The sequence below is a fragment of the Doryrhamphus excisus genome, linkage group LG18 (assembly GCF_037039965.1).
Source record: "Doryrhamphus excisus strain RoL-2023G ecotype Guam linkage group LG18, RoL_Dexc_Guam_v1.1, whole genome shotgun sequence".
NCBI lineage: Eukaryota > Metazoa > Chordata > Actinopteri > Syngnathiformes > Syngnathidae > Doryrhamphus > Doryrhamphus excisus.
In genome coordinates this window covers 4,797,106-4,824,882 of record NC_136374.1, presented here as the reverse complement: position 1 = coordinate 4,824,882, position 27,777 = coordinate 4,797,106, and the positions used below count along the sequence as shown (strand labels likewise).

The following is a 27,777-nucleotide window of genomic DNA, read 5'->3' as shown; positions in this document are numbered from 1 at the left end:
AAATATGGTGTCGCTTGTAAAATCAGGAGTCAGAAGATTGCAATTTCATTAAGTTTCAATAAAATAATTTGAACTCGGTTGTGGAGCGATAAGGTAGTAGTCACCTAGTGGACGTTATTTCCCGTAGATCAACAGTGCCGCCGCGCGGGAAGAAGTGGCAGCGATCCAGCAGCAGCAGAGGCTGCTCAGAGTAACGCCTGTCCGCCTGCCTGCTCGCCTCCTGGGCGGCCGATCTGTCACAAACACTGGCGTGGTCCACTCCGCTGGATCTCACTATTGGTCGGCCGAAAGAGAGAATGAGAAGGGCGCCGCCGTCATGTTGTTGTAACTGGCATTCGAAGAGCTGAACATCCGAGCGTTTATCGCCACCGAGGTAAAGTTGAGCCGCAAAACTTGTTTTCTTATCTTCATCCTCTGAGAGACGATGCAGCGCTTTCCTTAAATGGACAACATTTTTTTCTTGCCCAGTGCTGAAGTCAACCCGTGCTTTCATATTTTGCTCAACCAGTGCTTGGGTTTTCATGCTCAATTGCAAATGGAAGGTGTTGGTTTTACTAACTATGACGGTCATGTTCAGAAGTTGTGTGCAGGACAGGCTCTCTTGAAGTAAAAACACTATTTTGACTCTGCTTGGCAGCACTAATCTCTGTCAGATGGAGAAAAGTGGACCTGTTGCAGGTGCACGGCTTCCTGTTTGTAGCACCAATTGTTAAACTCTTCATGCAACAGCACTCTTATTATTCAAACATCAAACGTTACTTTGCTGCTTCCCCCTGAAATGAATCATTGTTTATAATGACAGCTACTCTATGATGCTAAACCTGCCTTGGCATTCATTTTCTCTGCTGTAGGTGTTCCTTGAGCGTGTCCAACATGTCGGATAAAATGTCCAGCTTCCTGCACATTGGGGACATCTGCTCTCTGTATGCAGAGGGATCCACCAATGGTTTCATCAGTACCCTGGGGTAAGGGCATTGTTCAGTGTATTATATGTATATACAGTAAGCTGGTTGCATAAGAAGGCACAGGGGCATGGGTAGGATTCTGTCGGCATTCTGACAGCATTCTCCTTATGGTCACTTGCCCACGTAATGACCAGTGTAGAATACTACCTATCATCACAACGTCTTTGAATGCTTCTTCTGAATGCCTTATAATTGTAGTTTACATTATTTCATAATTTGTTTCTGTCAAAAAAGGTGTAATTTAAAAACAGACAGCATCATGGAGGTTGGTGGGGGAATGTTTACATGCGTAAGAGGCGTGACTTTCCACTTTCATGTGATGGAGTAGGATGGGAGAGATACAGATATAGTTGCAGTTTTTATCCTGCAGGACAAAGGCGTGGAAACAGTGGGAGGACTTTGAAGCGTTGCTCACGTCTTGACTGACCCCGCCACCTTTGATAGCACTGGGAGAAAAGGAAATACTGTACAGGGCTGGCAAATGCACGTGATAACTAGTGTTTTTGCAAGAGTGGCAGGAGTGTAGGTGGTGAACAGATGGAACCTGTAAAAGGTAATTTGTGTACAGTATGCGGTCATAAAACAGCAAGCGAGTCATTCTCCCACACATCTTTTGCCTTCAGTTGGACCTCATCCACCCTTGTGGCATGTGAACTTACTCAGATGGATATAAAACTGCAGTAAGAGACATAAGTAATTTTTCTGTTCACTCACTTTTCTGTTGTGACATCATGCAAAGCTACCAGGGTTATGAGGTCATTGTGTTGAAAGCTGCATGAAGACCGAATAACACTAAACACTTTGTGGTATTGTAGGAGTTCCACAATGTCTCGCATGCACCCGAGTGCATAAATTTGCAGAAGAATTTGCTGTATTGTCACGCAAGGCTTGGCCTGTGTCGAGGGTACAGTACACTTATCCACCAACTCTTCATTTATCAGCCTTGAACAACGGAAATGAGTTGCCGTGCTTTAAAAGCCATTTAAGAAAAGCATTTCATGGGTCATTCCAAAGTTAGAATCATCAGAGAAAAGTCATCATGAAACCTTTTATTCCTTGTAAATCATGTTTTCCAAAACATTTAAGTCTCAAGTATAAAAAAGTTAACTACAGTTACAATAGCAGATAAAAACAATAACACCGCTTTCAGCTTGAAAATGATGAATTATGTCACATACTGTACATGCAGAAGAAGGGATAAAGATGTGTTCCCAGCTTTTCCATGCTGACTGTTTCCAAACTTTGGGTTGTACTGATGATTTTAGACCCACAGGGTTGACTTTTAGTATTACTGTACATCAATATTGAAAATAAAACTCTCTTTCATCAGAAAAAAGAGTTTGTTTCTAGCCTTTTTGGGTCTTTATACATCAGCAGTAGAACATAGGTTGGTTTCAGCAAAAACACCTGATTGTGACCAAAAAATGAGAAAATTAGTTTTTTCTGCAGACAAGCAAATTCAAGCAGAACAATGACTTTTGTTTAGTGACACCTCGAACATCTGAACAGTTGTTTACTTCTGTGAACCAAATAAAACAACACATGAAAAACAATTTTGATGACAAAATAACTACATTTATTCACAGTTGTAGAACAAAACATAACACAAAATAATCATCTATTTACATAACTATGTACAAACGTTCTTATTTGTTCATATAATGCACACATAACAATGAACTACTTCCATTCTGTCCTTTCTTCTACCTTCCTTAAGGCTCTGTTCACATTATCAGATGTTCAAGCACACTCCGTAACTCTTCGTGTTTTCAAGACTGTTTTTATTGTTTATTTACGAAGGAGATTGAGGGTATATACTCTATCAAGATGTACCATTTGGTAATAGATACTGTCATTTTACTAACCTCAAAATTTCAAAATACAGTCACCACAAATATGACTTTTTTCACAAAACCCATTAGTTGAGCTGAGCCATCAGTGTTTCTTTATGCAGATATACAGTCCTAAAATGCCTCACAATACAGTTTCCTGGTTCAACAGTGTTGCGTTGTGCTTCTCTCTGCAGTTTGGTGGATGACCGCTGTGTGGTCCAGCCTGATGCGGGGGACCTCAACAACCCTCCAAAGAAGTTCAGAGGTAAGAGGCGCGAAGATGGTCCTCTTGAGGCCTGACGTCCTGCTCACTGCTGTCTGTTTATACTGTGATCTCTTTGAGAGACACGGCTGCATGTGTTGTGCAGCGTTTCTCTGGCGACGGCCACAATATCTCTGCCCACTGGACTTCAAACAGGGATGCCTTTGACAATGTCAATGGTGTGTGTGTTAACCGCATACGTGCAATTACTTCATCAGTGAAGGTGGAAGCGGATGGTTCATTGATGTTAATCAATCAAGGCTCCTGGAAACCTTCTTTCCAGATAAAAAGCCTTGACATAGCTCTTTTAGTAAATGAGCTATTAATAGCGCTCATACAGGAAGTACAACTCATGACCCTTAGTTCTCAAGCTGGAGGCTTGTATCTCAAGAGGCGGGCTTGGCCTCACATTGCACACAGTATCTGATCTTCTGTGGATTTGTCTTTTGTTGTCATGGATTTTAAAATGTGCCCCTCAAGTAAGATTGGGGTTTGATAGCTAGCAGGCCAACGTTCAGACTAGAGCATTTAATGGAACCGTCCCAGCTAACTTAGGCTGTGTTTATATTTGTGGTTTGGTACCCTGGTCAAGGCCAGGAATAAAGAAAAAATACTTGGCCATACTACTTTGGTTTGGTTTGTTCACATTGGCATTTGTGTCATGAGACTACAGGCTGCAGTAGGGATAGGCCGATATGGATTTTTTTGGGCCGATGCCGATACTGATTTTTTTCCATCACCCTTAGCTGATGGCCGATTATGGACTGCAGATTTTGCATGGGCCGATATTTGTGGCAGATAATGCTTTTGCTCCCTCAATTTACATGAAAAAATGACAATGATAACAAATATTACAGGTCTCAAGTTTAAACAAACATTTATTGAAATGTAAACACTGAACACAGTAGGATTCAGATTTCTTAAACGCACATTGAAGTAAACAATTTCAAGTAAAAAAGTGTTTAATTATTCAAGTACTGTCTATGAAATAAAATTTAAAAAATATTTTAACTTAACCACCTAAACAACTGTGCAGAGTGGGATTTAGCTTTGTTACAAAACAAACATATTTCAAGTAAAAAAGTGTTAAATAGCACATTCATTTACAGCACAGCGATGTGGAGAGTTATGGAGTCTCAGAGGTCAACAATGTACTGTTATAGCTTTTTTGTGAAAGAGACACTTTTTTCAGTTTAATTTAACTTATTTAACTAACATCTTGTGTTCATTCATTGCTTGCATAGCCAAACCCTTTATTAGTTATGTGAAATTTGGCCTTGTTTTTGTTTAACTGCAATTTAGGTGCCAAAATAAGAGTGATGTAGGACAGGGGTTATCAATATGCAACCCCCACCAATTTTAGATACTATTGAGAAAGTGAAAATATCTATTTGTTAGATATTTCATTCATAGATATATCATTAATAAAATGGGTTAATGGCGGTTAATTAATGCAAGCACACCTCATGTCCGACAGGTCTGTCTTTATATGCAAAGTGGAGCATAGTGGATCGTCCTCACTCAATCCGAAAGAGCCTGACACTGGTTTTATAACTTCCTTCTGACCTGAACACGCAGCAATACAATTCCAACACCATATCAATCCACTCATGTCTCTCGTTCGTCCATTACAATAACATGAGATGCATTCAGGGACGCTCCAAACACAAAAACGATCACTTTTGTTTGTTTCTTTCGGCTTTTCCTGATTTCGGAGTCGCCACAGTGGAACTTTTGACCCTAAAACTACTTAATAATCAATTCAAATCAAATCAAATCAACTTTATTTGTCGAGCACTTTTCCTGCAAAGACATGCAACACATGCTTTACAGAAAGCCCCTCCCTCCAACCCTCCATACTAGGCACACACACACACACACACACAATCACACACAGTAGTAGGGAGACATGACATGGCATTGAGCATTGAGGATCAAGGAAACGCCACCTTTGGGGCCGTCTGCACTGGGAGGAGCCGCAGGCCGTGCCATCGGGGGACCAGCACCCGGGCCCCCCCGACTCAGACAGACGGGCGGACCCCCACATTAAAGGGAGGAACCCCCAGCCGGCCGGGTCGAAGGGACCCAAGGATGGCACCCCCTCAGCAGACCCGACACAGCCCCCAGTGTGGAGGACCGCCCCCCCCGAGGAAATACTGAAGTTAAAAGCCATAAGACTAAAAGCATAAAATAGAACTAAAAAGGTAAAACCATAAGAAAAGTTTAAAAATATTAGTTAAAAGCCTGATTAAAAAAGTGTGTCTTTAATCTTTTTTTTTAAATATCAACAGTCTCTGCAGTCCTGAGGCTCTCCGGCAGGTTGTTCCACAGGTGGGGGCTATAGTGGTTAAATGCTGCCTCACCGTGGGTTTTTGTTCTGGGTTTTGGTATCGTTAAAAGGCCAGTGCCGGAGGACCGCAGGGCCCGCGGGGGTTGATATGGTAAAAGCAGATCAGATAAATAAGAAGGTGCAAGGCCGTTAAGACATTTAAAAACCAGTAAGAGAATCTTAAAATCGATCCTGAAATGGACGGGGAGCCAATGCAGTGACTTTAAAACTGGTGTAATGTGCTCCCGCCCTCTGGTCCTCGTCAGCACATATGCGGCTGAGTTCTGTAATAATTGGAGATTTAAAATACTCTTTTTGGGAAGACCACAGAGCAGGGCATTACAGTAATCTAAACGACAGGATATAAAAGCATGCATTAGCACCTCCCTACTGGCCTGAGAGAGAAACAGGCGGACTCTGGCTATGTTTTTTAGGTGATAAAAACCTATTTTTGTTATATTTTTGATATGTGGGATAAAATTTAGCTCAGAGTCAAAAACCACGCCCAAATTTTTAACTGAATCGGCTGGTTTAAGACCCTGTCGTTTTGGTAAAACCTCTAAAACCTAACTGTGTGTGTAAGTATGTGTTAATAAACAGGAAAATAAAGAAAATCCTGAGTTTTATATTCTTATCACTCACTTTGTAACTCTTGAGGAGTGTCTGCCTGCTCTGGCAGTCCACGAAGCAGCACAGGCACAGTTTGGAGCTTTGCCGTGTTCCGAGTCGCAGGAGGGGACATCCCAGAGGGCGGGGGTGGGGTGCGGGAATGTGACAGTGGTGGTGAGCTGATTCTGTATCATAAAGACAGGGATCTGACCAGTTGTGAGCCCATTGACATCATAGTATGTAAATTAGATGAGTGAATTTACTCCTGATTGGCTGGCGACCAGTCCAGGGTCTACCCCGCCTCTCACCTGAAAATCAGAACAATATCAATTAGTCATATTTACAAGCTATTGGAAAGTTCCATCTGCAGTCACTGAGTATTTACAAATGACTCAAAAACAAATGCTAATGCAAACATAAAAAGTAAAGAAAAAGTTGACTAAAAAAACAATAAGAAATAATTCAAATATGCATCATGTTACCAGACTGAATACAAGGGACTATATACAAAGACGGTAGCCATCCTCTGCTGCAGCCGAGGGAGTGAGACAGAAAGAGCTGGTCTGTGTCTTTGTGTGTGTGGGGGGGAGAGGCCAGGTACTGGGGCAGGGTGCAGCACAGAGAGAACGGAATGACTGAATACCCGCATTTAAAAAAATATATATATGTATATACGTATATATATATTAACACTCAATTTAGACTTTGAAAACAATGATATTGCCTTTTTTCTGATATGTTACAAACCAAACAAAAATCCACTGAGCTGCGCTGTACAACAAGTATACAGCTCTGGATTTTAGCTCGTTGGCTAGTGCTGCTCAACTTTCTGCGGACCTTGATTCCATGTCTGGGTGCATACAGGAGTGGGCCGGATGGGTTACACATTGATACTTGATCAAAGGACCCGAGCAAAAGCACCAGAGTTTACATTTTAACTGAGCAAACATGGCAGTTGTGAACGCATCCTTAAAAGTAGCAGAGGAGCATTCAGTCGTTCCCATCTATTGAGGAAATTCTCTCTCAGTGGCTCTCTTGTTCCATACGAATGCCCAATCATATCACATGAGCTTGAAAATGTTTGGTCGTCCCAGATAAGGATTTTAAGACTTTTTGACATTTATGTTTAGGATAAGTCATGAAAGCAAAACTGAAAATGTTTTCTTTGATCACTCGTGACTGGCCGTGTCCTCTCACACTCTCCAACAACTTACCGGTTTACTGGCCATGCATAGATGAGGAGGAAAAGTCAAAATGTTGTGTGTTGTTAATTCACTTTGCTCAAGTTGTACTTCTGCTGGTTTGAGTCAAGTCTGACTATATTAGTTATGCAGAAGTGAAAATTGATCTAAATTGTCCCTGTTTTTGGAATTTTGCATGTGATGGCTCACTTGTACGGAAGGATTTGGCTAATCACTTGTCCTTCTTTAATCCTAGGCCCTCCGGCCTTTTCTTGGCTCACAACCTAGTATTGTCTTTTCACCAACAATATGCATCAGAAGTTGTGAGCCTCTTCTTTTCAGTGGGTCCAGTTTTTATACTAATGCACTAACAAGGACTTGTGGTTGAAGTAATAGACTAATTAGAACTACTAGTCTAACTGTTGCTTGCATAACACACTTGGATCACGCTGAGTGGGGTTAAAGTGCCTTTGGTAAGTCGACTTTGTCAGCTGCTCCTGATCAAAAGAGGTCTTCATGTCAGTGTGAGGTGACTGTGGACTTCACTCAAAGTTTCAGTTTCATAATTTTTCTATGTTGACCGTTATATACTGTACATATTGTAAGATTTCTGTTTCTATTAATGTGAGTCTCCTCAAATCAACAAGCCTATGTTTGGTTCAGACCTGCTGAATTCCCACGCTCTTAGGGTTGCAATGATATACCGATCTTGAAACATTCATCCTTATGTCACAGTTAGAGGTGGAGTCGAACCCAAATACAGTATTCGGAACGGCACGAATAATGCCTTTTTTACGAATAATTAATTGGAACAAATACTTTTCAAAATATTTATTTTCGGGAACAACTAAAACATCATATCAGAAAGTATCAGCCAATGTAATGAGTGACTGGTGTTCATCAGTCGGGGGCGGGGACAGAGCGACACGGTGCAGTCGCTGCCCCTCACAGCAACGGAGGAGGCCCAACTTAGTTGCATCCGTGTTTTGCTTTGTAAACATCCGACCTTTCACCTCAACTGGGTTTCAGATGCTGTTCAACTATCAGTAATAGTGGACTTTGACCGGGAGATTATTTTGTTGGGCTGCATTTAGTTGCTACTCTGCACTTCTGCGATTTGGCGTTCTTCTGTTGAGTCTGTTAGCATTAGCTCGTTAACAGATGTTCATGTGATATTGTAATGGCGGCTTAATAACTAGACGTCAGGATGGCTGTATTCAGTTTACCCTTTATTTGGAACAGCAACAGCAACAGCACTAGTCTTGGATGCTGACTCTCGTCACAACATGTACACTCCCCAACATTTCCTCCATCTCTTATTCCACCTCTTATTCCACACTTTTTCCTCCAAACGCTTGCTCTAGCGGATTGCCCTCTATAGCGTACACTTGAAACAGCAGCTTGGAACACAATAAACCCCTGTTTTTTTTTTCCTTACAGGTTCATTGGTGGATTTATGTGGGGAAATTTTTTTTACAATAATTCTTATTATTGTATTGTTGTAATTATTATTATTTGTATTTAATTTAATTAATATTTTTCCGGGGGTTGGGTGTTAAATTTGACACAAATACAAATACAAAATAAATAGAAATACAAATGTGGGCTGCAATGCCCCAACACACACACACACACACAAACACACACACAGCAACACGATATGTGGTTAAAACAGATGACACACTACCAACGTATAATGCAGAATATTAATCAACTACTATGTGAGCTCCAACCATGTGCTTTCTAGCCTTCTTTACAAACACTGTACAGCAAAGCATTCTGGGAAACAGGAAGTGCTCCCAGCGACGCTACATTATGAAGATTGTTTCTGTTAAGACAAAAAAACACTCTAATAAAACCTTCACACACACACACACATTAATGTAGTGTATTGTTAAAGTATTGTAGGGGGTCATATCAGAGCTGCGTAAAATGGATATGACAGACAGGAATTACTTTACTAAATTCACCTGAGAACAGACTGGGTCACATGATATTGCTGCACGTTTTGTAAGGAGTTTACAGTGTCCTACATGTTGCTCTGTACTTTATTGTGCTCTACATTTACAGTATGATGTTCTTGGTCAAAACACTCTCGAGTCAAATTGCCTTATTGGTATTATAGTCATCATTCATATTCAACCACTGCCTGTGAAAATCACATGCTGACCAGTTAAAAATAAATTGTGTTGCAATATCAATCATTGCACAATCACTAGTGCTGGTTTGCAGCATTCTTTGTGCACTATGCTTGAGCAGACTCTAGCCTGTCCTCATGCACCACACAGCAGAATTCTTCCGCAGAGGATGCTGCATGGGCGCAGACAAGGTTGTGCTAACCGTGTCCCCGGGGTCTTGTCTTGTCATCACGGAGGTATGCTCAACATTTCCTCCTAATGTAAACACAAGTACTCTTCATGTAATCAGACTTTCACTCATGTGGGCTGTGGGGTATATTTTGCACTGACACGTGGCAGGGAACTGAGATGGCAGTCAAAACAAGGCAATTTAGTACAGTTGCAATATAACAGTAATCAGTCCCTAGCCATTTTTTAAAACTTATGAGCTGCAAAAAATAATCTAGATATTTTTTTCTTTCTATTTGAGCATCAGATTTGAAGTCTAACTTCTCTGAGAATAATTATTTCATCTGACAAAATTCAGGCATGCGCAGGAGGATATCCATAAAAGGGTAAAACCATGGTGGAGGTCTGCGCTCTATTGAGTTTTTCAGTTGAAGGATTTGGCAAAACAGTGGTACTAGACTATCATCATTATTATTTTACACTCAACAAAAAGATTTATGAAACAGGTTTTGCTCCCATTTTTTATGAGCTGTGCTCAAAGATCTAGAACATTTTCTGTATACACAAGAGGCCTACATTTCTACGATTGTTCGCATTCATCATTCCTAACTCATCCACCTCACATTTTTAGCATATCAAAATGCTGACCAAACAGCATGCTAATTGCATGTGTGTGCCTTAGGTTGGCCTCTATAAACGGCCACTCCAGATTGTGCAGTTTAAATGGGGCATATGAAAACCAAGATTTGACTCTATTTGTGTGGACATTTTAGACTTTTCCTGTTTTGTGCACCGATACGCATTGGAGCAAGGCATACTAGTCAGTAGCACAAAATGACCATTCACTCTTTCCAGCCCAAATAAGCATTGCTTACAAGACATAAATGTACGCCAGTTAATTACAGTAACAGATCTGTCTTTGCTGCATTCCTCCCCAAATAAGCCCAGCATGAATGCGTCGTTTTCCTGGCGAGGGAGACACCTTACTGAAACTGGCCAAGGGAAGCTGTTGGTGTCTTGAATGCACGAGGAATGATTAGATACTTCCTCTAAGAACTTTGAAGCGAGTAGGGGTTTATACAACCGAGATCATTGAGGCTGTTGTTGACTTAACACAGAATGGAAGTCTTATGCAATGTGTGACTTTAGGTCCCCTGCCAGATGTTGTGACTGCTACGGAGAGAGTTGCTCATATGTCGCAGAGAAGTGAAAGTGCGGCCTGAGACCCGTATTCGGCCTGCAGGTAGCTTTCAATTGGCCCTGTGTGACATGGCATTCTTTGGCTAATTTCATTGGCCAATAGGTATTGGCCTTTAACTGAATGTCCTTCTTAGCTCAGTCAATGCCAAAGACATTTTATAATCCTCATCTTCATCTCTTAATCATCTTTTACAGTATTTTGTGCAGAGGCAAAAAGAGGTCATGATGCAACTCTGCACGAATGCACTGGCATTTCAGAGCACTTTTAAGCCATAAAAACAGCCACAAGGTGGAAGAAATGCATTTGTGTGTTTCGCCAGCTATGTGGGGCGGGTTGAGCATGACCTGTGAACCAGGAAGTGCGGGAATCGGTGTGTGTGCTGCACTCTGGTGGTGGAAGTGTGAAAAATAAAGTTGACTGGAAGCAGCCGTTCGCCGTGTTCTTTTTTGGTATTGAAATCCTTAAGCAAAGATTGATTTAAGATGCTTTTGTATCGATATAAGCAGACCAAATTGGCTGGCGGGAGATGAAAAGGGCATCGTAGTAACCGGATTATCATAATAACCGGGTATCGTACTAACGGAACTAATTATATCATAAAAGACTAGAAATTTGCCGGGAAATGAAAATAGTATCGTAATAAGTAGTAATTTGTGATAACCGATATCGATATAACGAGACTTTACTGTAGTACCAAATTCCGGCGGTGCAGTGTCTTTTAGGAACACGCTGCTCTTTGCTGTGGTCTCCATCCGTGTCTTCGTTACCCGCCACCCTTGTTAAACCTTCAGGGCCTCCAATGAGACTGAGAGCAGGGGTCGCTTTGACCAATAGCAAAATGGCACCTCAAGGTTGCACCGGATTTGCCAAAGTGTGCATGGAAGTCTGATTTATTAATTTGAATTTATCGCACATGTTTTTGATGTGGTGATATTTTTTCGATATCTTGTGCAGTCCAAATGTGTTTTTCCATGTATGTATGCACATATCTATGGATGAGTGTATAGATGGATCTATGTAGCCTGTATTGCCTGTATATGTATTGCTCACAAATACATGGAAGCAGGAACCTAAAGTCAGCTCCGTCACCTATTTATGATGTAATCAGTGATTGACGCTGTAGGTCTTTAAGTAACACAGTTACGCCACGCCAAGTCTCTACTTTTCTTTTGATTACGACTGCAAAATAAGCTCCATTAGAAATAACTCCTGGCTCCTGGTGTCGTTTACCTGGTGGGCTCTGCTGCCTGGTGTGTGTGTCTCTGTCCCGCCCTGGCACTCTTGGCTCCGGGGGGCGGGGTTGGGCTCTTCCCCATGCGGGTCCCGGTTCTCCTGCGGTCTCTGTGGTGTCACTCCCTAGGCTGCCATGGTGACGGATGTGTTGCCGGGGCGCGGTCCCTGCTGTTCTGGTGGTTGTAGGAGCTGTCTCGGGGCGTGTGGTTTGTCCGTGGCTCCTGGTGGTCCGGGGGTGGCGTAGCTGGCACAATCTCTGGTGGGGCCCTCCGGGGGGGAGCTGGCAGGCTGGACTGGCTGCCACAATGGGCTGGGTGGGGCTCGTGGTTGGTCCTGTGGCCCAGGGCTTGCTCCGGGCGGCTGGCTTGCCCGGCTCGGTTGGTCGGTAGTGCGGGGTGGGCGTGTGTGGGGCCCCGGTCCTCCCTGCTGCACTGCACCACCTCACATACATGTAGGACTTTGGGGGGTGGCCTGCAACTGGTTGTGCCGGGGGCGAAGGGTTTCCTTGCGGATGCCCTTTTGTCCTCGGCATTCCTCTGGCTTGGTCACCCTTCAATTTTAACCGCACCTTAGACACTCAGTTCTGGGGGGATCTGGGCAGGCATGGGACCCACCATTGCTCAGCTTCCCTCCACACACACACAAACACATACACCACACACATAGGTCAGCCATATGGGGCAGGCCTATTTTTAATTGCACAATCTACACAATACCATCATCACACACACAGGTGTAGCGGGCTGGACCGGAGAGCCTTCTGCCTACCCCCGCGATTGGCCCGCTGGCTGCTGGGGCTTGGCGGCTCGCTCGGGGTGCCCTGGGCTGCAGGATATTTTGGTCTGGTCTGCCTGGCCTTCCCGGGGGTCCCGCTGGAACCAGCTGACGATCCTGCTCATGGGGACGGGGGCCTGGGTGGCGTGTGAGGATGGGGAGCATGCTCCTCGGATTGGGGCCTGCTGGGGGGTTGGTGCTCTTCCGGGTGTTTGGGTGTCTGCTGCCACTGGTCCTATGCTCTGCTGCATCGCTGTCCCTGTCTTTGCCCATCCCCAGTCTTGCCTTAGGGTTCGTCGGGGACGGTTCTCCGGTACGTGGGTGGAGCGCTGCTGGTTCTGGGGGTGGGGGGGGTTGGCCCTCCCGGTGGATGGTGGGGTCCGTCGGTGGCCTTGTGCTGGTCTTAACTCCTCGGCTCTGTTGCTTGGCCTCCCCATGACTTGGAGCTATGGCTCTCCCTCACGGGGGTGAGCTGCCCGGCGGGTGTCGGCCGGCGCGGTGGAGCGCCTCACCACTCGCCTGCTCGCCCCCTCCGCTTGCTCATGTGCGGGCCTCCTCCCCTCACCCGCTCCTTTGTCTGCCACACTGCCGTAGCCCTGATGCCATGGTCGAGGGGAGTCTGGGGGTGCTATGCCTTGGCGGTCCGTACCTCCCTGGGCTCGTGGCCTGGTTGTGGGTCTGGGACCCCTGGGTCCCCCGCTCTATGATGCCCCGGACGCCCCACCTGGGGACGTCCACAGTGTGTGCTTGCGTGTGTGTGTATTGAGTGGATGGGGTGTGCGTGTGTGTCTGAGATTATTTTATGTATTTATTGTTTTAAATACTTAGATAAATAATGATTAGTTTTATTATAATTATATATATATATGTGGGTGTGTGGGTGTATATGTGGCCATATACTAGATATACGGGGGGGGGGGGGGCTCTGCGGGGGTCTGGCGCAGGGCGTTACATCTATACCGCCCGGTCCTCCATGGGGCAGTGTGCCCGGGCCTCTTCTGTCCTGGCCGGGGCGGTCCTATGTCGGTGGTCAGGCCTGGGGTTACCTGGGGCGGGCCGGGTTCTGCTTCCTGGGGGTGTGTGGGGGGCGGGGGGCGGCGCCTCCGGCCGTGGGCGGGATCCCTTCCGGCTGGCGGGGGCGCCCCTGTGCCCACGGGTGTGTGGCCTTTGATGCCCTTCTGTCCTAGTGGGGTATGGTCTCCCGCTGGTCTCGGGGGTGCGGCTCTCCTCCGGCCTGCTGGCGCCCTGTTGCTGGTTGGGATTGCTCCTCCGTGGCCTCTTGCTGGTCTCTTCGGGGAGTTGCTTCGGGGGCGGGTCTTGGGGAGTCGGCCCTGGCTTTGCCCACACCCACGGGGCCGGAGGATCTCTGGCGGTGGGGGCTTGACCTGGCTGCGCGGAGCGGGGTTTGGTAGAAGGCAGTCTCTCTCCTTTTGTCATTCTCAGTGACAATTACACATTCACACACTCGCATTCACATACACAACACACCTCCATATGAACACTCACAGCACATGGGTGCTTCTCTATACTACAATGTACCATCTTATCCCTGATGTTTATATGCTATTGGTATGCTATTATTACAGTAATAATGATGTCAAGCAGTGAGATTTTAATTACGGTAACCGTATGGCTGTAATTGTGTTTACTATCACGGTTCATGTCTTCATTGTTACGATTGCTACTGGTAAGTTGGACTGTTTCATTTCACTGATATCATCTCCATTATGACCCTTAGCCATCATTGACATTTAACTGTTCTGTTTGTCACTGTTGTTGTTATGGGAATTAATGTTGCTGCTGTTTTTGTCTCTCCCTCTACTGCCCCCCCCCCACCCCATCTTTCTCTTCTTCTTTTCTGTTCTTCTTCTTGCTCCGGTCCAGTCGCTCCAAATGGCATAACAAAAACATCAAATAACGGCAAATAAAATTCCATAGTACAGGGAAGTTGTAGCCAACACCTTTCCTGACACAGAGCAAATCTGTCTAGCATGTAAGGGCATTTAGATCAACAATACTATCTGCCCCAATGGCTGGACGGGACAAAAAAAAAAAAACTCCTGGCATAACATGAAGGTTGAGGTAAAAGTGACATTTAATATTCATTTATCCCTTTCATTTGGCATTTAGATGCATTTGCAGTGCCAGTGCCTTTCTCATCAAAACATTATTTTGTGTTAACATTTTTGGCTTTCTGGAATAGATGAATTGCAGTTCAATGATGAGCAAAATTGCAAAAATAGTGCAGTTCTCCTTTTAAGTCTGTAATTTACGTCCTTAATGTAGCCGATAATGAAGAACATTTGCTAAGTGGGTAGAACTATTGTAGAGTGTTACGTGGGGTAATGGGATGTTTTCCCTCTAGTAAAGGATTGTTGTTAGTTAGAAGAATGTTAATGATTCCTGGAGATATCTGAACTGCTGGACTGGTCCCAGCAGCTCTCCTGCCCAGTGACCCCAGAAGGAATTCTGATTCTGGTTTCAGTAGGATGACAGCCACATGTTCTCTCACACTTGACTGGCTGTAAAAGTAAGCTTTCTCTGCCGGCTAATGTTGTGTCGCTATAAACAACTGTGACAGTAAAGAAAGTGTAGCATCCCCAGGTTTGTCAGCTTGTGCAAAGCTGTTCAAAGCTCATTCAGTACATTTAAGTTGAGCTGCAGTCTTTCTTTCTGCTTCACATTCTTTCACTCTCTTCCTGTCTTCCTCATTTCTCCCTCACTTCCTTTTCTGTGTTTTTCTAGCAGTATTGTGCCTCATAACTACACCAAGCCACATGTAATGGCGCTGCGGGTGGCTAGAAGAACTTTTTTTTTTCTCAGACAGACATTTAACTTTGGTAAATTTGCAGAATTCCGAAAGGCAAAGGAGGGGATAAAATAATATGGAGGGGAAAGATAGAGAATCCCCACCCTCGTCTCTGTCCCACTCCCCTATTCTTGTCTGGCCATATTTGGACATGTTGCTGCAACCATAGCTGGATGACCAACAGGCCAAGGATGATCAGATTTATTCTTAGTTTCTTTTGTTCCTCTCCATCATCTCGGAACAGTCTGAGAAAACGTGAAGTGGATTGTCGTGCAGCTGAAGAAGAGGAACTAGTATGGGCAAGAAGAGGAAGCTCATTAGATCAACCGTGTCCTCATGTAAATTGGCATAATACCCTCCCTTCACTATCTATGAAAACGAGTAGTCCGTTAACTGATAAGATCCTCATACTATTGTTGTTTCTGACTGACCATACTGCTGTGGCAAAGCTCTCCCGGGGGTTTCGTACACGCTCACCCGCCTTACGCAGGACATGACCACATGTTGCACACACACACAAGGTTTTCTGAATCTCACTAAACCTTCAGTATGTTCATTCCTGAGAATTGTGGATGTCTTTGAAGCACAAAACACACACACGTACGTGACAAAAGTTCCAAGGTAAAATGTACAGTACATCAGTGTCATTATTAGGGTTATTTATAAATGAGCCGATTCTAGTGCACAATCGGTACTTTTCTAACAGCGCTGTTGCTTAAATGGTGTCCTAACTTGTATTTTAAAAATGGGTACATTTAGTCCAAAATCAGCGCCTTTTCAATTTCATGGAATTGTATTAGACTACAAGTCAAAATTTTTTAGAACATCCCAATTTCAGTTGAAGTGTTAAGATGTCTCTGTCTCGTTTGCATTGTTAATTGTTGGGATTGGCATTGTTGCCTTTTTCTTGAGATTTTTGTAGTAACACATTATTTTCTGCAGTACAATGCTCTAAGGTAATTGTACCAGAGTGTGTTCCAAGCACTGCTTTTTGACAGACAAAGCAGTAAGTATAGCAATCCCTTGTTTATTGGTTCCAGAGAGAGAAAGGGAGACAGAGGATACGTTCACATTGCAGGTCAATTCTGATTCATTCATTCATTCATTTTCGACCGCTTTTTCCTCACGAGGGTCGCGGGGGGTGCTGGAGCCTATCCCAGCTGTCTTCGGGCGAGAGGCGGGGTACACCCTGGACTGGTCGCCAGCAGGGCACATATAGACAAACAACAATTCACACTCACATTCATACCTGTGGACAATTTGGAGTCGACAATTAACCTAGCATGTTTTTGGAATGTGGGAGGTGAAAACCCACGCGTGCACGGGGAGAACATGCAAACTCCACACAGAGATGGCCGAGGGTGCGAATTGAACCCTGGTCTCCTAGCTGTGAGGTCTGCGCGCTAACCACTAGACCGCCGTGCCGCCCGTCAATTCTGATTATTATTATTATTTTTTGACTTATATGTGACCTATATCTATTTTTTTCTTGTCACTGTGTTCTTGTCACTGTGAATAACAACAGTTATTCATGTCATTGGTAACTCCTCACCCTCTGCTACCTAAAATGCATCAAAACATGACATGTGTCATGCTCAGCTGAGCAGTGTGAATGGATCCCAGGATGCAGACACAGGGACAGTTCGAGCGGTTCAAAATAATTTACTAAAAACACAAAAATGTGGACAGAAACAGGAGCTCAGGGCGACGGTGCAAACAAAAGGTAGCACCGTGGACGAAAAAACATAGAAGGTTATACCACATGAGCTGGACAGGCTGCGGGAGTACAGGTCGGCCGGATGGCAAGGAGTGGCGAAGCAAGCTGTGGTTGGTGGAAGAGAAAGGGTAGGTGAGCGATAAAGCACATGGCATGAAGACTCCACCATAGAGAATAATCCAGCACTGGCTGGCTGCAGGTGAGGAGGATAAGAAGGGAACTAATTGGAGACAGCTGCAGGGTCCCAGTAGCTACGCCCAGCTCAGGAGGTGTCAGGGTCTGAGCAGGGAACACAGGAGGAGGGAGAGCGACACAACACAAATGGAGAAAAACAAGAATATAATCACAGACAGACCTGAGTCACCGAAGAGCGTGACAGCATGAGTACTTTTAAGTAGTATATTATGCTGTGATTTTACAAACAGAGTAATTCAATTTTTTCCAATGGGGAAAATAGTGTTTAAATTGAAACTAGTTGGAGGATGTGTTGAATGGATTATGTTCGACATGGCATCAGTTGTCATATATGAATTAATATTTTTTTGGTTTGAGAAGAATGATGTTGCTCCTGATTTATGACTTAATCTAAAAAAAATATATATAACTCTGTTTCTCTCTTCACCCTATGAAGACTGTCTCTTTCGACTGTGCCCAATGAACCGCTACTCAGCCCAGAAGCAGTTCTGGAAAGCAGCGAAGCCCGGCGGAAACACAGACACGGTGCTCCTTAACAAGCTCCATGTAAGCAAAGCGACAACATGCCGGTCTCACCGCCATCACTTTGGCCCGAGGCCACTAACACTTAGCTGTCCACACGGCTCAAACACTCAACACAGATTTAGTTCAAGCTTGATATAACGCTGCAGAGGATTTGAATGGAATTTTACATGTTCTGTACCACTACATTTTCTAAGAGATTAAGTGCATTGGTGGAAGTAAAATTTTAAACATCCCTTTTATAGACATTTATAAGGCCTCCCATCGTCCTATCTTTTCTTCCTCCACAATCTCCTTCCTCCCTTTCAGCTGTGGTACAATACCTTTTAAAGCAGTCTGACCACAAGCTCATAAAATGGAAGATTGGGATCTCTACTTTACCATGAAAATGGGAAAGTTGTTGGTGAAATACCATTTGAAGTTAATTGGCTCCTCTGTAACTGCATTCATATCAGCAATCAATCATGTGCTTGTCATTGTAATTGTATTTCTTGATAATAATAATGCACTAAATAGCCAGGAGAGTTACCATCTGTGCGTTTGAGTTGACTCCTCCCTTATTTGTCTTTTGCCTCCCAGCATGCAGCTGACCTGGAGAAGAAGCAAAATGACTCTGAAAACAAAAAGCTGCTCGGAACAGTCATTCAGTACGGGAATGTCATTCAGGTTTGTCTTAAACATGTGACCTAGACTGCAATCACAGGATAACCATCATCTCAGGAATACTTGTCAAAATCTGGGCCGCTGGCTCACACAGCAACTTCATCAGCAACTTCGTCCGGCCCGCGGGAAAAATAAACAGTCTGTCCCTATTAGAGACTTCTCAAAATGACAGCAACAAACCAACACGGTGTCTTATTTCTGCTCAGCTTCTCCATCTGAAGAGCAACAAATACCTGACGGTGAACAAGCGATTGCCAGCACTCTTGGAGAAGAATGCCATGAGGGTGATGCTGGACACTGCTGGGAACGAAGGCTCCTGGTTCTACATTCAGCCCTTCTACAAGCTGCGATCCATCGGTGACAGCGTGAGTCAGCTTATACACCTTTGAGGCCACACTCCAGTAGTTGCATGGAGTGTGTTGGTAGTTCAGCGACTGAATACAGACCTTCAGATTGCCAACATTTGAGTAGGTCTGAGTTGACTATTTAAGACAAGGAATAATCTGAACATGGGTAAGTCCAGTGGAAATCATAAGATGTCACATTGGCCTCATAAAGTGGGGAAACGTCCTGTTTCCGGTCATTCCTGCTTCCTCTTTCCTGTCCTTTTGCAAAGACAGACACAACTGACCATAACCTGAATATCTGTTTCTTTAACTCCCAATTTTTAACTTTGTACAGTCTTCTTCTTCTTTCTTTTTGGGCTTTTCCTTTCAGGGGCCGCCACAGCAAATCAATCTCCTCAATCCATCCCTGTTTTCTGCATCTGTCTCCCCTTCACTACCTCCATAAACCTCCTCTTTAGTCTTCCTTTACGCCTCCTACCTGGCAGCCTCCTCACCTAGAATGTGAATACATTCTACCAATGTATTCACTATCTCCCCTCTGGACATGTCCCAACCATTTTAGTCTGGCCTCTCTGACTTTATCTCCAAGGCCTCTAACATGTAATGTGCCTCTGATGTACTCCTTCCCGAGCCTATCCATCCTGGTCACTCCCAATGAGAACCTCAGCATCCTCATCTCTGCTACCTCCAGTTCTGCTTCCTGTCATTTCCTCAGTGGCACTGTCTCTAGACCAAACAACATGGCTGGTCTCACCACTGTTTTGTATACCTTTCCTTTCATTTTAGCTGAAACTCTTCTATCACACATCTCACCTGACACTTTTCTCCACCTGTTCCATCCTGCCTGCACATGCTTCTTCACCTCCTTTTCACAATCTCCATTGTAACTCCTTAAAATACAGAGGCTATGTGTGTATGGATTAGGGGTGTAACGGTACCCCATAATCACGGTTCGGTGTGTACTTTGCGGTTTTAAGATCACAGTCCGGCTCAACAAAATGCAAATCATAAAAATGCTTAGCTCTGGTGTAAACAGCTTTATTAATTTTTGTTAGTTTAAGTTTCATGTTTTTTCATTAAAAACTGCAAGAAGTTTATTCTCCAATAAATAAAATTCTCATTAGGGCTGTGAATTAAAATATTTAATTGTGATTCATTGAATTTGGTCCAAGTGTTCAATTCCATCCTCGGCCATCTCTGTGTGGAGTTTGCATGTTCTCCCCGTGCATGCGTGGATTTTCTCCGGGTACTCCGGTTTCCTCCCACATTCCAAAAACATGCTAGGTTAATTGGCGACTCCAAATTGTCCATAGGTATGAATGTGAGTGTGAATGGTTGTTTGTCTATATGTGCCCTGTGATTGGCTGGCGACCAGTCCAGGGTGTACCCCACCTCTTGCCCGAAGACAGCTGGGATAGGCTCCAGCACCCCCGCAACCCTCGTGAGGAAAAGCGACAGAAAATGAATGAATGAAAGTTTCATGTTTTTTCATTAAAAACTGCAAGAAGTTTATTCTCCAATAAATTAAATTCTCATTAGGGCTGTGAATTAAAATATTTAATTCTGATTAATTGAATTCGGTCCAAGTGTTCAATTCCATCCTCGGCCATGTCTGTGTGGAGTTTGCATGTTCTCCCCGTGCATGCATGGGTTTTCTCCAGGTACTCCGGTTTCCTCCCACATTCCAAAAACATGCTAGGTTAATTGCCGACTCCAAATTGTCCATAGGTATGAATGTGAGTGTGAATGGTTGTTTGTCTATATGTGCCCTGTGATTGGCTGGCGACCAGTCCAGGGTGTACCCCGCCTCTTGCCCGAAGACAGCTGTTATTTAATTTGCCATGCTTTTTTAATTTAATATGCCATGAATTTATGAAATGTACTTTAAATGTGTCATTAATCAAATATAATTGGAATTAAATCCATAAATGTGCCAATAATTCATTAACCCCAAGTCCCCATTCAGTTCCGATCTGTCCCTATGGATCTGTGCCACGTGTCCGTAGTTGTGTCTTACCTGGTCACAAAGCTTGTTGTGTTCTTGGCACCAGCATGGTGTTGTAGGTCAGGGCCAAAATAAATCAAGGTGGTATCAAGGCACTCTGGATAAGGATAAGCTCCTCCCAAAGTCGGCTGAGCTATTGCAGGACACCTTGATCCCCGCCGCATGACGTAGTTTGGTGCAGTGAGAATGGTTTCATTTGTTTCCCATTACAGGTGGTGATTGGCGACAAGGTGGTCTTGAACCCAGTCAATGCAGGCCAGCCCCTCCATGCCAGCACACACCAGCTTGTGGACAACCCGGGATGCAACGAGGTGTGTCGGCACCACCGCTGCATATCATCAGCCGCGTTTTAATGTCCATGTGGGCTTGTTTGGTTGTCAAGAATAGATATAGACAGACCCTTTATTAATGCCTTAATAACTCATCGCAGCTGCTCAGTAATCATCCAGCTGATGCAAAACACGGCCTATTCAGCAGCTGCTCGCTCTCACTCCACACGCACAATGTTATGATTTAGTTCTCACAACGGAGAGAGTGTTTTTACTCGCATATTGCTCGAGTCACACCAACGCAGTTATTTATAGAAAGTACTATTTTCTCTTCACCCAAGGGGACACAAGGATTTCCTTTTTCTTTGTCATGACTGCAGTTACGTAAAAGTGTATTCCTAGATGTTTGGAACATCGAGTAACACTTCTTAAGGGAAAGGGCACATACTGCATGAAATGTAATCATGTTTTATTTCTTTGTGCATCCAATTAATATGCAATTATACAAATACAGTCAACCATAATAATGAACCATAATGAAAACATTGTTTTGGCCATCTGTGATGTGTTTCTTTGTTTTTACTTTCCCAGGTCAATTCAGTCAACTGCAACACAAGCTGGAAGATCGTCTTGTTCATGAAATGGAGCGACAATCAGGAGATCGTCTTAAAAGGGGTTGGTTTGATGTCAGCCCCTTTTAAATAGATTGTCATGAGCTTGTTGTTCTCCAGGCACACTTGGTGCATACATGTAATGCATGTATCTCAACTGCTCTTTTACCCACACTCGCCCATGCTCATAGAGTCGTGACCCACTTATAAAAGTCAAATACTGATGTGTGCACAGGGTGTACCTCGCCTCTCTCCCGAAGTCAGCTGGGATAGGCTCCAGCACACCCGCGACCCTCGTGAGGATAAGCGGCATAGAAGATGGATGAAGTGCATTATCAGCCTTACAACCTCGTCCGTGGAATGGAGTGACTCAATCTCTGTGAAGAATGGATTGTGGTTCTGTCAGAGTCGGGGCACTATATACAGATTCTGACAAGGGATGTTTTTAATCATCTTTACATCTCAGTGTCTTTCTCCGTCTTTCCTCCTTTTGAGCATTGTGCCGTGCTCTTGTGACGCGTTCATGTTCACTGTGTATTTCAGAGTATAGTATTTCAGAGTGCATTGTGTATATCAAAGTGCCAGAACTTTGATGAAGGAGCTGAGAAACACTATTACATTCAAGAAAGAAGTGGTAGCGAAATGGGAAGGTAGTGTCTGTTAGAATAGTAATAGTCATGTCAAGGTTTCCAGTTAACGCAGGTTGTAGGGGGAAAGGTTTAAGAGAGATGCATTCAAAAAGTGAGGCAGGCCAGTGTGTATAATGATGATTGCACCTGCTGCTGAAGTTTATAATAGAGTTCAAGTGAGCTCTGACTGTCCACTCTTTAAAGTTAAATTTGTAATGAAGTACAATGAAACTCTTGCGTCCCTCCCCCTTTCCCCTCCACTCATCATCTTCACCGGTTTTAGGTTTTTAAAAACATATACAGTGAAGAAAATAAGTATTTGAACACCCTGCTATTTTGCTATTTCTCCCACTTAGAAATCATGGAGGGGTCTGAAATTTTCATCGTAGGTGCATGTCCACTGTGAGAGAGATAAACTAAAAAGAAAAATCCAGAAATCACAATGCATGATTTTTTAACAATTTATTTGTGTGATACAGCTGCAAATAAGTATTTGAACACCTGTGTATCATCTAGAATTCTGACCCTGAAAGACCTGTTAGTCTGCCCATTAGAAGTCCACCTGCACTCCATGTATCATCCTGAATCAGATGCACCTGTTTGAGGTCGTTAGCTGCATAAAGACACCTGTCCACCCCATACAATCAGTAAGACTTTAACTTGTAACATGGCGAAGACCAAAGAGCTGTCCAAAGACACCAGAGACAAAATTGTACACCTCCACAAGGCTGGAAAGGGCTACGGAGCAATTACCAAGCAGCTTGGTGAAAAAAGGTCCACTGTTGGAGCTATCATTAGAAAATGGAAGAAGCTAAACATGACGGTCAATCTCAATCGGAGTGGAGCCCCATGCAAGATATCACCTCGTGGGGTCTCAATGATTCTAAGAAAGGTGAGGAATCAGCCCAGAACTACACGACAGGACTTGGTCAATGACCTGAAAAGAGCTGGGACCACCGTTTCCAAGGTTACTGTAGGTAATACACTAAGACGTCATGATGTGAAATCATGCATGGCACGAAAGGTTCCCCTGCTTAAACCAGCACATGTCAAGGCCCGTCTTAAGTTTGCATATGACCATTTGGATGATACAGAGGAGTCATGGGAGAAAGTTTTATGGTCAGATGAGACCAAAATAGAACTTTTTGGTCATAATTCCAATAAGCGTGTTTGGAGGAAGAAGAATGAAGAGTACAATCCGAAGAACACCATCCCTACTGTGAAGCATGGGGGTGGTAGCATCATGCTTTGGGGTTGTTTTTCTGCACATGGGACAGGACGAGTGCACTGCATTAAAGAGAGGATGACTGGGGCCGTGTATTGTGAGATTTTGGGGAACAACCTCCTTCCCTCTGTCAGAGCATTGAAGATGGGTCGTGGCTGGGTCTTCCAACACGACAACGACCCGAAGCACACAGCCAGGAAAACCAAGGAGTGGCTCCGTAAGAAGCATATCAAGGTTCTAGCATGGCCCAGCCAGTCTCCAGACCTGAACCCAATCGAAAATCTTTGGAGGGAGCTCAAACTCTGTGTTTCTCAGCGACAGCCCAGAAACCTGACTGATCTAGAGAAGATCTGTGTGGAGGAGTGGGCCAAGATCCCTCCTGCAGTGTGTGCAAACCTGGTGAAAAACTACAGGAAACGTTTGACCTCTGTAATAGCAAACAAAGGCTACTGTACCAAATATTAACATTCATTTTCTCAGGTGTTCAAATACTTATTTGCAGCTGTATCACACAAATAAATTGTTAAAAAATCATGCATTGTGATTTCTGGATTTTTCTTTTTAGTTTATCTCTCTCACAGTGGACATGCACCTACGATGAAAATTTCAGACCCCTCCATGATTTCTAAGTGGGAGAAATAGCAAAATAGCAGGGTGTTCAAATACTTATTTTCTTCACTGTATTAATAAATCCCGCTGTTTTGTGGTTAAATATATGACCTTTTTTAGTAAATTACCTTATCACAGTCAGGTCTGGAACCAATGAACTGCAAGCAGTGCCTACAGTTTTTTTTTTATTTAAGTTGGTAAAATATCTTGGGAGGCACATGCTGTTCATAGATAAAAGTACATTTTGTTCCTGGCTAATTGCAAGCAAGCATTAACAACAACACTTCATTGTGTTTGTTTCTAGGGCGATGTGGTACGCTTGTTTCATGCTGAGCAGGAAAAATTCCTCACATGTGATGATCACAGGAAAAAGCAATACGTGTTCCTCCGCACCACCGGACGGCAGTCGGCTACCTCTGCGACCAGCAGCAAGGCCCTCTGGGAGATAGAGGTGAGGGATGAAGAAGTGGTGAATAATACTTATTTGCCGCAGCCTTTAACATGTTGATTGTGTGTGTGTACATACATCAGGTTGTGCAGCACGATCCATGTCGAGGGGGGGCAGGCTACTGGAACAGCTTGTTCAGATTTAAACACCTGGCCACTGGACACTACCTGGCTGCAGAGGTCAGACTTTGCCAACCTCCTTAATGAACTGTATGAGTAGACTGCACTGAGTACAGTATGTTATATTGCTTTGACAAAAGGATTACACGAATGACTCCTGCATTGTTGTTAGAAGCAGCAATTTGCATGCATACGTGCAAACCCTCCACAAAAGACTGAATATTCAAACCGTCAAGTCATTTGAAAACAACTGTGCATCTGTATTCTTGTGTGTGCAGGTGAATCCAGAGTATGAAGAGGAGGTTCTGGAGTCACGCCCCTCAGTAAGACCACCACACTGCTCTCCTACAGTAAAATAAAGTAGCCTTTTCACTCCCAAACTGAGTGCATCACAGCAATTTATATGTTTGTATTATGGCTTAAAACTGCCAACACACAAACCAAAAAAACCTCCAGATATTGCTATACTATGTTTTTGACCAGCAGATGGCGATGTTGTGCTGATAATGCATCAGAGACGCTGCCTCCTTCATATCATAATGTAGTAATATTACTCCATCCATACATTTTTACACCCCTTGTCCTCATCAGCGTTACAGCTGAGCTGGAGCCTATCCCAGATGACTGGTCATCTGGGACTGGTCGCCATGCCACCACTTCGAGATTCAATTTAGAGTAGGGGTCTTCAACTTCCTCAGCAGACGCTGTGAGGGAAAAACATTTACAATAAATTGTACTGGACTAAAAGTTACTTTTAGCATTATTTGTGATGAAGCTTTCATGGTGCTGCTCCATTAAATTACATGAAATTCACAGCAGAAGTGTGTATGCAGAAACGTATCAAGCAGCCACATTTGAACACAGAAGCTTCATTTTTCTATTCACAATTGAATGAAAATAGACTGAAAAACATACTTGTAGTTACACTCAAAACTATACGATTTCTGCATTGTAAAATCAGGATTCAAGTTATTTCACACTCTGTATTATTATTATTATTATTATTAATGTAATCAGAATTCCAACATTGTTGAGCACGCATTTCCCCAGTTAGGCTGGGGATGTTTGGGGTACTTGGGGGACAAGCTGAGGGTCGCCTATATTGAGGACCACTGATTAGAGTCTCCAATTAATCAAAAATGCGGGAACAACATTTGAACCCTTAGGTCTGTTAATATTATACAATATAGCTAGGGATGGCCGATAATATTGTCCGGATATCAGCATAAAAAATTATATCGGTCAGATATCGGTAGACATCGTAATCAGAATTTTTTTTCTCGATAATGAAAACCTATATTTAAAAAAAAAATGCTGTATTTTAATGTTCACGTGGCCAGGATCTTTTGTGCTTTCCACAGGCTCTTGTGTTCCTGGTGCCTATGACTATACTGAAGTCAGCTAGCTCCTCACGCCAGCCTCTGGGATGCTAGCACAAATTTGAATGTTTTGACATTACAGATCTTTCTCGGTCGTGAATTCACTTGGTTTCATGGTTTTATTCACTACACCTTCAGGACCGGACATGCTTATTTAGAATTACAATAGTTTGCTCCAAAATCATCAGCCATCCTGAGCTCTTTCTTTATATTGCGACCAGCAAATAACCCACACTGCTCACATGCACTACACTCTGCATTTGAGGTTCTTCCATCAGATGGAGACTTACATGCCCACACTGAAGAACCCAATGTACGTAATATCATGTTATGATGAAGCTGGTGTCATGGTTTTAAGACAATACAGATGTAGGACGAATAGACTATAGCAGATTTGCAGAGGTTGGCTTTCTTGTGAACTGCCCCGTTTCATCCAATGAAACCTATGACATTCATTTGGCAAAATCACCTTTGGTTTAGTGGAGTACTTTTCTTGTTGCAGGGATACTGTCTTTAGAAGGATGACTTGATCGCCTGTATTTCCCGCTGCACCGCCCACACGCTTGATTCCTACAAATCCCCTCACGTTAATAGTCGGCGCTCCCATGTGTTTTCTTTGAAATGTAGCATTTTTCTTCCAATTTTGCTTCTGGTTGCAGCTGGACTTGGAGCAAGAGGCCTTGCGGGCCCGTTTGAGAAATGTGCAGGATAAAGTCATGTACACCCTTGTGTCTGTGCCGGATGGAAATGACATCTCTTCCATATTTGAGCTTGACCCCACCACACTAAGAGGAGGAGACTCACTAGTGCCCAGGTAGGGAGAGGCTTTTTTTTTTTGATTGATTCATAACAACACGTAACCCCCCCATTAGGTCAACCTGTTGTTTTTCATGTGTAACCTAATGACCTGACCTCCTTTCTCCATCCTGTTGCTCAACATGATTGCAAGTGGCGGTTTTGTTTTTGTTCGGCTGATGTTTCACTTGCCTAACAAATCTTTCTGGCCTCCATTAAACAATTTAACTGAGCATGTATGGCGGGGGGTTCAATCTTTTTCCATTTCATTTTTAATTTCAAACTGATTTTTCCTCAGATGTTGGTCGACCACTCCTGTCTCTATTTAAATTCGGCTTTGATTATGTTTCAGTAAAACACAAAACACAGTGCCTTGTCTTGAGGAGTAGCCATTTTTGGGGGGTTATTCATCTCAGGATGGGGCTGATCGAGTATTGAAGTTGGCTTCTGATACAAGGTTAATTCACTTAGAGGTATATTTCTGATACCAAATGTGGAGATTCCAATCCCTGAGCTACGTCTGCTTTTGTGTTGTCAGCAAACGTAGCAAGAAGGATATCGGCAAATATCACTAAACAAGCTGTCTCCGCCCATGGACGGCAGCCATCCTCCTCACTCTAGCACTTTGCTTGACTTGATCACGTCACACTAAACAGTTGAACATCTATCTACAGTGCATCCGGAAAGTATTCACAGCGCTTCACTTTTTCTACATTTTGTCATGTTACAGCCTCATTCCAAAT

At 43.7% G+C, this 27,777-nt stretch overlaps 1 protein-coding gene across 5 annotated transcripts in view; it reads left to right on the top strand.

The window, feature by feature from the left end:
- Positions 1-28: 28 nt before the first annotated feature.
- Positions 29-27,777, top strand: part of LOC131106077 (inositol 1,4,5-trisphosphate-gated calcium channel ITPR1) — a 111,322-nt gene continuing 83,573 nt past the window's right edge. For 4 of the 5 annotated variants that reach the window (XM_078798359.1, XM_058054808.2, XM_058054810.2 and 1 more), the window contains exons 1-12: positions 29-373; positions 852-965; positions 2,992-3,062; positions 17,850-17,959; positions 18,515-18,601; positions 18,805-18,963; positions 21,163-21,261; positions 21,811-21,894; positions 24,598-24,744; positions 24,825-24,920; positions 25,139-25,183; positions 26,899-27,053. In XM_078798359.1, the coding sequence (XP_078654485.1) occupies positions 874-965; positions 2,992-3,062; positions 17,850-17,959; positions 18,515-18,601; positions 18,805-18,963; positions 21,163-21,261; positions 21,811-21,894; positions 24,598-24,744; positions 24,825-24,920; positions 25,139-25,183; positions 26,899-27,053 (1,145 nt within the window). In that variant the 5' untranslated portion in view covers positions 29-373; positions 852-873. The remainder of the gene's footprint in view (positions 374-851; positions 966-2,991; positions 3,063-17,849; positions 17,960-18,514; positions 18,602-18,804; positions 18,964-21,162; positions 21,262-21,810; positions 21,895-24,597; positions 24,745-24,824; positions 24,921-25,138; positions 25,184-26,898; positions 27,054-27,777) is intronic. The other variant, XM_058054811.2, reaches the window with a different exon arrangement.